Below are 11,629 nucleotides of genomic sequence, written 5' to 3' on the forward strand. Positions count from 1 at the left end.
TGTGTGTGTGTGTGTGTGTGTGTGTGTGTGTGTGTGTGTGTGTGTTTATATATACACTCAGCTGCTATATTATAAACCCACTCTATGCAATTTATCTTTTGATACAATTACAAAGAACTAATATAATTTTGTAGGTTCGAGTTGTCCGTCATTGTTCCTGGTCTGTGCAGTCACCTGAATAATATTTTGTTTCTTTTTGTCTCCTCACATTGTTGTTTCACTCCTAGATGTCAAATCAGAATGATAATCTACTTGAACATGAAACAAAATAAGTAGTAAGACGTAATATACTTAACCAAAATCTCACTGAAGTTTTTTATATGCTTGAGAAGCAAGAAAGTTTGGAAGTGAGAAAATTAAAACAAAAATAATGCATTCCCAACAGTTGTTAGGCAGAAGTCAATGGCAATTAATATCACTGTAGAGGATATGGCATAGCTTGGCTGTCATCTGTAGTAGTTTCATCTGTTGGCTTCAATTAGTACATGTATGCCTTAAACTATTACTCAATTTTTTAACACCTCCACTTGGTCCTTGACTCCATTTAGTGGGGTTCATTCTCTAGCAAGAATTTAAGATAGGTCTCCAGTTTGAGGATACTCTCCTCCTTCCTTCCATCTAGTCTCAGAGGCTCTGTAAAGAATCATTGGTATGCTCTTTCCCCTTTCTAAGCAATAAAAAAAATAATCCTTTTAATCTAATTTTCTATCTATTCTATTTAATGTATCCAGTCACCCACCTAGAACATACATTATAACAGTGTTGGTGTCCGCCTAACAAATTCCACTCACAAAGTATCGGTTAACCTGAGGCTATGGAAGGCAGATGCCCATGGTGCTATACACTAGGATTGAACCTGACACAACCATGCTTGCACCTATGTTAGTGACTGTCATGTCTTGTTTTTATAATTTTGAATCCTTCTAGAGAGTTGCCTTTGCTTTCCCTTGTTTATTAGTTACCAAACTAATTCTGGGAACTGTCTACTGACTACATCTCTCTCTGTCACAACGAACATCTAACTTTTAAATATTCCCCCTTATTAGATTTCCTCGTTATCAAGATTCATGATTAATTTGTTGAATGATTAAAAATTACAGGAAGGCTAAGTCAGACATGAATTAAAATTTAAAAAAGAAAAAAAAATATATAGCTTCCTAATTTACATAAATATTTAGTCATTATCCTATAAATGATAGATTTATTTCATACCCCGTTAGGCATTTCAATATATGTTATTATATTGTCTGTTGGTTCTGTTTGTTTTTGAGATCAGTACATCTTTAATCAAGTGGATTGCATTGCTAACTTCTATACACATTCATGCAATTTCATTATTTCTTTTTAGATGCAGCCTAAGGGCACTACTATATTTATATAGTTCTGTAAGAACATTTACAGGAAGTAATTCACTTTATGCCTGCCTCTACTTTTTATCTGATACACCTAAAAGCTTTCTTTTTTCTTTAAACCATCTTATCACTTACTCTTTTTTCAAAATCAATTTCTTATTCTCTTGTAGGTTTTCTGCTTCTCTTCATTCTTGGTATTCACCATTCTTTTTATTTAGTTTACCTCATTAACAATAGTTAACTTTACCGTGTCTGTTGGAACTGATACTACTGTATTTTGGTTGGTGTAGTATGTAGAGTTGTCAGAATAAAGGATTTACAATATCTTGTTTCATACTTCATGGTACTAAAGTTGATTTCGTCTTTTATTCCCTTCAGCTTTGATAAATTAAGTACCAAAAATATAGTAGGCAGTAAATTGGCAGACTCATTATAGTGTTGGATAGAATACCTTGCAGTATTGGTACTCTAAGTTTAATTCCCTCTCAGATCAGTTTTACCTTTCAGATGTCTGAGACCACTAAATAAAGTATCAGTGAGATAGTATTGGAGTCGGTTCTTTTCTCTTTCACCCTTTTTCTCTATGAATCAGACACATTCCAGTCACAAAGAACTGGAGAAGGATCATGGTAGACAACTCACAGTGTTCTCCTCCAGGAATGGAGAAAGATTCAATGAAAGCTTAGCAACTTCTTGTCATGAAGAAAAACAAAAAGACCCCCCCCCCCCAAAGAAAAAGAAACATGTTACTGAAGCTATCTAAGGACAGTCTAATGTGCAACACAATAGGTACAATAATAATAAAAATAATATTAAAAAGTAAGTTTAATACTATTTCTTTCCTCTGCTGCAAAATTTATGTATGGCATAAAGAATAAAAAAAAGAGGAAAACCTGGAATTTTGGTATTTTTGCAGTTATGAAACTTGCAGAATTGTTATAATTTATGTATTTACCTGGCTTTATGTGTGCTACTGACTAACTAAGCTTGTAATTCAGTTATGAATCCCAGTTTTAAATCTGTTTTGCACAAGTTGCTAATATCCTTGACAGAAACCTGCTTCTCATCATTTTCTATATCCTGAAAATGGCATAACATGGAAATTTTTTTTCCATATCTATATCAAAGACTTTCATTGTATAGCTCTCAACTGTTGTCCGATATTCTATCATTTTAAACTACTTCAACGTTTTCCGATAACTTTGATCTTTGAAGGTTTATTCTTTTGATGTATATTTAGAGTGACACTAACGATTGTATCCGATGTTGGTATGAAACCCTGTATTTTTATTGCAATTGCTTTTTTAAAATTTTTTTTTTTTTAAAGCATTAGTAATGTTTGTTACAGCAGAATAGTTGTTTATTATATGGAACCTCAGAGAGGATGGGAAATGACAGTTGTGACATTCATGGCTTTTGCTCAGCTATAATGTCAGCAACTCTTGGAGTATTTTAAAGAATCAATTAATCTTATTGTCACATCACACAAATACAACAAATTTAAATATTCTTTAAAAAAAATTCCTAAAAGAAGCATCTTCAATACTATGCTTCATTTCTAATCTTATTCCCTTTCAGATCCCCTTCTTCCACGCGTTGTTGCCTTCATCCAGGAGTTTCCCGAGTTCCTGCAGACTGTGGTCCACTGTGCCAGGAAGACAGAGGTTGCATTGTGGCCTTACCTTTTCTCCAAAGTTGGCAACCCAACAGATCTTTTTGAGGTGAGAATGTTTCCTTGCTTCAATATATTTTCAGGTTTTTTTTTTTTTTTAGAAAATATAAATAGATTTTTTTTTTTTATATAAATTACTTTTATATTCAACACAATTTATTTTGAAAAAAGAAAAGAAAAAAGGGATGTAAAAGATATTAGTATCAAGCTGCAAATTTAATTTCAGTTTATACATCCATCATTAACGACTAGAATTAACTAATGGCAACAACATTTAGTGTTTATTTATTTAATGAAAAGCTCCAAGATATGGATTTTTAAGATTACTCACAATATCTGTCAAAATTGTCATCCTTATCCTTTTCTGTTTGTTTTTCTTACTTGCATGGTTTAGATCAGTGGTTCCCAAACTTTTTCAAGCTGCTGTACCCTTGGCACCCAAGCCACATTCCTAGCACCCACTCCCCACTCACCACCACAAACATAGACCACTGCAGCAAATTCAAAACAACTGTATTTCACAAATAAAAGCTAACCTAATTAACCCATTATTTTAAGTTTTTTTTTTACATCCACCCCATTATCACCCCACTTTTCTTTAAAGGCCCCCCCCCCAAATTTTTCCACTACCCCCAAGGGGTCAGTACCGCCCACTTTGGGAACCACTAGGTGAGATGGTTTATCACACTCTAAGTCAGCTCTTATTTGGTGTAATTGCTCTGCTCCCATAAATGGTTTGGTAGACTACTGCACTTAATATTTAAAAGCAGTGTAACTGTTACTTGCAAGAGGGTATGGTTTGGCAGATGGTACTCTGCTCTTGATAATAGTTTTAGGCCTCTATATAGTTGTGGGCAGACATTGACACCCTGTTGGACCCCACCCATGACACAATAGAGGACCTCATTAGTATGTGGCTAGTATTCATTTTAAGCGAAGTTCATGCTGGCTTGATTTCAACAGTCAGATACCTATCTATACACAAATCACTTTACATGTGGTATGCTGGGTACGTTTTTCATATTCCTACTCTTGAGAGTTTGTCTTATTCATTCTTGGCAAAATTAAAAACTTCTCTCTATTTGTTCAAGGTAAGTGTAACTGAAAGAGTCTATAGAAGAGAGAATAATGATAGTAAGAAACATGAGGAGAGTGTGAAGGAAAAGAGAGTAAGAATATGTTGGGAGAAATCGTGATTGGAGTGTCAAGAAAGAGACAGTGCTAAGCACTGATTGGTGGTAAGAAAATTGAACTGGAAAAAACATGAGCAGTGTGATGAGGGAAGAGGGAGTATCAGAGGGAGTCAGGTTGATGGAAGATAGTGTCATGGAAACAAAGAAGAGTGTTGTATGTCAACATAGAATGAAAGAAGATGAAATATGTGTGAGAGAGAGAGAGAGAGAGAGAGAGAGATAGGATTGAATGGTAACAATGAATATAGATGATAGTACCAGAGAGAAAGTGATGGATAACATTTGAGCTGGTTAATGTCAAAGGATAGTGAGAGATGTCAATAAAGAGTGACATAGAAGGGAGTGGTTGCTAGCAATAAAGAGCAATGTTAGTTAGGGTTATTGAATATGCATAGATCCAATGCTACAGGCAGTGTAGTACAATGAATAGGAGAGAAGGTGGGTATTAGATTATAAAAGTAATAAAGAGAAGGAGGAAGAAGAGAGAGAGAGAGAGAGAGAGAGAGCAATAAATTGAAACTAATAATTAGTGAAAGATTCAATGTACATCTCAATCTTCAGCTATTTTTGTTTCAGCTTCTTTTATCCATGTATTTGGTTGATTTTGTTGTTGTTTAACTCCTGTTTATCATGGTCCAGCAGAACTATGATCACAGACTCTTCTGTATGTTTCCTATCATGTATTTGAGACTATATTATCAAGAATGTCTTTTAGTATCTTAGTATGCCTCTATAGGAAGTGATTTGAGGGAGAGAGAAAGATTTGGCTGCTATTTCTATTGTCATTTTAAGCCTGCTATTTCTATAATTGTTACATACAGTGTTCAGGTGCATTACAACTCATTAGAAAAAGGTGAAAAACAGGACAGAAGGCAGTAGGTAATAAGTCAACTAAAGAGAGACAGCGATGAAAACCATAACTGTATGCACAACACAGATTAAAATGGTCCCTACCAAAAAAAGGGGGCAGAAAAGTGAAGAGTAAAAGAGCCTTAAAGATGAAAGGGTGCACAGGCCTATCAGAAGTAGAGTTGACAAATTTCCAACTAATGTTGATCCTTTATGTAATTACTTATTTCATCCGATCTCATTACAGAAATAGATAAATTGATGGGTGGCTTGTTTATGCATCTACTTAATATTGTGGTTGGCTCCATTGATTAATATAATGTAATGTGTACATTTTATCATTTTTCTTCCTCAAGTAGCTTAGTGCCATGAATTGTTATGTCTTGGTTGATGTATTAAATTTAAGATAAATAAAAACCTGGTTGCATCTCACATACTAATTTCATGGTTACTAATACTGAATAACATCATTGAATTAGGTTATTTCTAAGCAGGTATTTCTGGCAATGGAAGTGTGTGAAGTAGTTTTTCAGACATTTCCAGTTAGCTCTTCTATAGTGCATATTAAGTTCATTCTGGAAGCCCTATAAACATTTATATTTAGGTTAAAAAGTTTTATATTTAGAGATCGACTCCATCTTGTATTAGATCCTGTTGTTACCTGTAGGAAATAGTGCTGTGGAAATGTCAACACAGCAAGGAATTCCCAGTTTTAATTCCAGACATAATCAATATTGGTGGCACCATGTATTGTTAGTTGTTTTAATGTTAACAAATGCCACTAATCATAGCTATTTTAATTCCCCATTTCTCATTATATTGCCAGACTTAAAAGCATTTAATTCACTTTTTGAACTCATTGTCTTTATTTTTTCATATCTGTGACCTGTTTTCTTTGCCAATCCTTCCTCCCTCCCTCCCCTCACCCTTTTCCCCTTCTTCTCCTACCCTCCTGCTGCTACTACATTTTATATAGTTCCAATTGTCCTTGCTCTCCTTTCTCTTTTCTTCCCCCTCTACTCTTCCTTTCCCCTCTCTTTTGCTTTTTGTTTTTATCATTTTCCTCATCCATATCTCTTTTTCTTATACTTCTCATACAAGTACTCCTCTCTCTCAAACTACTACTCTTACTCATCCTTTTTGTCTGTTCTTTCTTTTTTTCTTTTTACCATCTTCATGTCTAACACTGTTATCTGGAATATAGCTGACTTTTTCAAACATGCCTCATCCTCCTATTTATCAAGGTAGTAGATATTTCTGTATAAGAACACATTTCTTCATTTTCAAATCTTATATATTTCTCTTGTATTATCTAATTTTCTCAAGTGCATCATCATGCACTTCCCATGTTGGCATGGATTGATCGGGTCATTATGATCTGACTCAGTTTTTATTTGGAGTTGCTGTTCTTCCAAACAAGTTGGTGCATCCTGCCTCACTCTTACATCCTAATTTTGGCATAATCTCTATGGTTGGATGCCCTTCCTAATGCCAACCACTTTCCTGAGTGCAAGAGAGTGAAAGGAGACAGAGTATGGGTGTGTGGGAGTGAACAAGATAAGCACATGAGAATGGTAAGAGAGGTAGTAATGGAAGAGAGACAGTGTTAGCTACATACTGGTTGTTGGTTAGAAAATTGAGTAAGACACAGCAACAGCATGGGGTAACAATATGGATGGGTGATGGTAAGTGGGAGTGAGTGATGGATAGCAGTGATAGGTGAAAGTTTTAGATGTCAATAAAAGTGTCACACAAGAGAGAAAGAGAGGAATGGTAGGATGATGGTGGATAGTTGTGTTACTGGATATGGAATAATTTAATATCATCCCTCATTATACAGGCATTATGATGAATGTGAGGTAGAGTGATAAAGTATGATGGTAGAGGTGGGGATCTTTATATACAGTTTTATGTCAATCCTTCTTGTCTATCGTAGATCAAATGATTCGGCAGATCTGAAAGTCTTGAACTAATTTATGAGACCATGAAGCTTTAATGCTGCATATTTTCCTTCCCTTCTACTAACATCATAGCTGTAGAATCGGGGCTTATTTCACAGTAAGCATATTAACATTATGTCTTTTGAGTACCTGCACAATGACTGTAGGTCAAAGTCTTCAGCTAATTTCATAAAAATTGTTCTCCTTAATGTTTACTATTTTTCCTTCTTTTTTGTTATTGTATTTTATTTATGTATTCCTCACCTCATTCCTTCTGATACATTAAGCATTTATTGACTCTATTTCCAGTTACAATAGACTTCCCTTGTGTTTCAGTAAATTTTCAAAATAACCAAGAATTTTGATTTTATTTATTGGAACACAGCTTTTAAAAATAGTTTCTTAAGTGCAGGCTTGGATGCATGATTAACCTTTTATGTTACCATATTGTTGCTGAAATACAGTGTTTTTGTTTCAATTAATTTTGAAATTAAAGAAGAATTTAGTAAAATAACTTTGTCATTGTTAAGCTGGTGTTTGGAACATGAAATTTTGATGGAAATTTGTAATTCAGTCCATATTAAAACAAGAAGTTTGTATCATAGAACAAGGATGGTCTAGGGTGGGTTTAAAAGAAGTTAGTATCACAGTTACATGGTCTTGGGATCAGTTCCACTGGGTGGCACCTTGGGCAACTGTCTCCTTAGCATAGCCTTGTATATGGAGTTCTTAAAGCAGAATTTGTAGATCTGGAGAAGAAATTCTTGTCATGGAAACAGAACCTAGAATTGAAAGACCTTGGAATAAACTCAGCAGAGACTAAAATTTTAGGCAGTAAAAAGAGAAACAAGACCCTGCTTTCATTAAAAAAAAAATGGCTGTGCTCAATTTGCAGAAAAAGAGTAGGTAGAAATTCCATACAGTGTGCCCGTTGTAAACAATACATGCATAAGAGATATAGTGGGATCACAGGTAGCCTAATGGAAAAAGTAGACATTGTGTGTGGCAGGTGATCAGCAGTAATAAGCACTAAGACCACATAAATAAATTATCTTAGAAGGATCCCATGCAGTAGTGGATAGCTTTGCTACTTAGGTAACTCAATTCGCAGTGAAATTGAGTGTTCCGAATATATAGTTACCTGTGTAAGGATAGACTAGAAAAAGTTCAGAGAGTTATTATCTCTGCTGACAACAAAACACTTCTCCCTCAGAATGATGCTTATGTGCAAAGAACATTGCTGCATAAAAGTGAGATGTTGATCCTGAAAGCAGAGAATTCTTGAAGACTAGAAATAAATAAAAGCGGCTCCAGTGGATGTTTCATCATCATTATCATCATATATCTGTTTCCTATGCTGGCATGGATTGTGCGATTAGGAAGACTTTGTTGGTTGTTTTCTCTCTTTCATTTCTTGTGTTTTTTATTTGTCTCTATTGGACACTATTACTTCTTCAGAGAAAGATCCACGTCTTTTTTCTCTTTTCCTAAGAAAATGTAATCCAGTAAAATGGGAACAATCACCGAAATGAAGTTGGTTTGCTCCTCTGTACACATGACAACAAATTTTGACAAAAACTCACTCCATTTCAGGTGAAAAGTGTTAAAAATTTGGCAATTTTATTGAGCTGTGGTCAAGTGTGTTTTTATGGTCAGTGTTCTTAATAGTAATAATAATAATAATAATAATCCTTTCTACTAAAGGTACAAGGCCTAGTACAAGGTGACTAGTCAATTACATTGACTCCAGTGTTTTGCTGGTACTTAATTTATCAGCCCCTAAAGGATAAAAGGCAAAGTTGACCATGGCAGAATTTGAATTCAGAATATAGTGGCAGACAAAATGCTGCTAAGCGTTATACCTTGCATGCTAATGATTCTGCCAGCTTGCTGCCTTAATAATAATAATAATAATAATAATAGTAATAATTTCTGTCGATTACATTGACCCCAGTGTTTCACTGGTACTTATTTTATCGACCCTGAAAGAATGAAAGCAAAGTTGACCTTAGTGGAATTTGATCTTTAAATGCTAAGAACTTGAAGAAATATCACGAAGTGTTGTATGTGAGACCTTGCTGATTTTGTTAATCCAATACCCTTCACAATAATCCTTTCTACTGTAAGCACAAGCTCTTAAATTTGGGGGAGGAGGCTAGTTGATTACATTGACCCCACTGCTCAGCGGTACTTATTTCATTGAATTGGAGAGGATGAAAGCAAAGTCAACCTTGGTGGAATTCAAACTAGGAATGTAAAGTCAGAAGAAATGCCACAAACCAATTTATCTGACATGCTAATGATTCTGCCTCAATAATAATATAATAATAATGGTGATGATGATTATCCTTTCTACTATAGGCACAAGGCCTGAAATTTTAGGGGTGGGAGATAACCAATTACATCAACTCCAGTGCATAACTGGTACTTATTTCATAAACTCTGAAATGATGAAAGCAAGGTCAGTTTTGGTGGAATTTGAACTTAGAATGTAAGGACAGATGAAATGCCACTAAGCATTTTACCCAGCAAGCTAACGATTCTGCCAGCTCGCTTCCTTAATAATAATGATAACAATAGTAATATAATAGTCCTTTCTGCTATAGGCACAAGGCCTGAAATTTGGGGGAGGGTTTAAGTCGATTACATCGACCCTAGTACTTGACTAGTACTCAATTTATTGACTCCCAAAAGGATGAAAGGCAAAGTCGGCCTCGGCAGAATTTGAACTCAGGATGTGAAGACGAATGAAATGCTGCTAAGCATTTTGCCTGGCATGCTAATGATTCTGTCAGCTTAATGATAATAATAATAATAATAATGATAATAATAATAATAACAGTAGTAGTAGTAGTAGTAGTAGTAGTAGTAGTAGTAGTAGTAGTAGTAGTAATAATAATAATTATAAGAACAACAACAGTAATTTAATAAAGAAAAAATTGTAGAAATGGAATGTGTTTGTTTGTCTTTTATTAGACATTTGTTATTGAAGTCTTTTTCCAGATGAACTTCTGTATCACATTCACCCTGCAAAAACAAACAAAACAAAACAAAACAAAACAAAACAAAAAACAAAAATAGGCAGCTCCAATGTAAAACTTCAATATTGCAATAATGCACTTTGAGAATTGGCATGTAGTACTGTATTTTGGAAATAGGTTATAAAAAATAAGATGACAATAATTGAACAACAAATATGTCTTTGTTTGCGTGATTACCGAAGAAGCCTTTTGGATTGAATCTGTTCTACATGCTGGATTATGATTTGAAATAATTCCTCTTCCTCAGCAGATAGAACACAGATTATTGTTGTTAACCATATATTGGCAGCAGATAAAAATCTCAGCAATCTTTGTTTTTGTTGTCTTATCTAACATAGAATATTTGTTCTGAAATTGAAGATTTTTTTTTTTTCTGTTTTGGTAATATTTAAAAAATTTTTCTTCCTCATTTCTTCTCATATTTCTCCTGATCAATTCAAAATCAAGGAAAGTATATCTGCTATATTGGGATTTCTTACTAATCTTTTTCTATACTGGCTATTTTGCATATTTATGACAAACAAGTGCTGGTAATATATAAATCATTTTGGTATTCTGCTCAGCTTGGAAATTTCCAATCAGACTTTTGGGGATCATATATTTCATTTTTTTTTTTTACCATTATAATTTATTATATTATTTAATGCTAATTTTCAGACAATTTTTTTGTATTTTTTTTAAAAACAAAAAAAAGATTTTGAAAATTTTCTCTGTTTTTGCTTTTCATAACTTTTGGAATTAATGTCTACTCTGAATTTAAAATTGACTTAATTATCAACACTCAATGTATTATTTTTATATTATCTTTAATGTCTTTTTCTTTAATTTTCTTGTTTGTGAATATTTTATGGTTTACATACTGCTATCAAATAATAGTTTATTGCTACATTAAGAGGCCGGTGGGACAAGTGTATCTAACTGACCTTAACACAGTGTCTTTTTTTCCTTCAAATTGCAAAACTCCAAACTATATCTTAGCAACTTTCACTTTTCCTCTCTTTCTTTCTCTCTTTTATTTTCTCTCTCTCACTCTCTCTTTCTTATGTGTGTGTGTTAGTGACTGCTGTACTCGTAAGATACTGGACAATCACATGGAAGGTTGGTCATTCATATACTTTCTCTGGCCAATGCATTGTGGGTCCATGGCTAATAAATTTAACATCTAAATGATGGCTCTGACCTCATAGTTTAAGCAATGCACATTATTTTACTTGGCTAATATGACTTATTAATATTAATTTGGTCTTTATACCCGAACTGTTCATGGGTATATTTGAATATTTAGAATTCCACTCATTCTGTATGAATTTATTCAACCAAATGTAGAATCTTAGAAGAATGAGTTATCATCTATATGCATGTGAATACATATATCTGTGAATATACAAATATATGTGTGCGTAAATATGCACTATGTATATATATATGTGTGTGTGTGTGTGTGTGCGTGTGTATATATCATCATCATCATCATCATCGTTTAACGTCCGCTTTCCATGCTAGCATGGGTTGGATGATTTGACTGAGGACTGGTGAAACCGGATGGCAACACCAGGCTCCAATCTTAATTGGCAGAGTTTCT

At 34.0% G+C, this 11,629-nt stretch overlaps 1 protein-coding gene across 2 annotated transcripts in view; it reads left to right on the forward strand.

Annotated features, from left to right (window-relative positions):
* The window catches only part of LOC106874539 (guanine nucleotide exchange factor subunit RIC1), a 245,149-nt gene that overhangs the window by 131,915 nt on the left and 101,605 nt on the right, over positions 1-11,629 (forward strand). For both annotated transcript variants that reach the window (XM_014922306.2, XM_014922307.2), the window contains exon 23: positions 2,931-3,073. In XM_014922306.2, the coding sequence (XP_014777792.1) occupies positions 2,931-3,073 (143 nt within the window). The remainder of the gene's footprint in view (positions 1-2,930; positions 3,074-11,629) is intronic.

The sequence above is a fragment of the Octopus bimaculoides genome, chromosome 10, assembly GCF_001194135.2.
Source record: "Octopus bimaculoides isolate UCB-OBI-ISO-001 chromosome 10, ASM119413v2, whole genome shotgun sequence".
Lineage (NCBI taxonomy): Eukaryota > Metazoa > Mollusca > Cephalopoda > Octopoda > Octopodidae > Octopus > Octopus bimaculoides.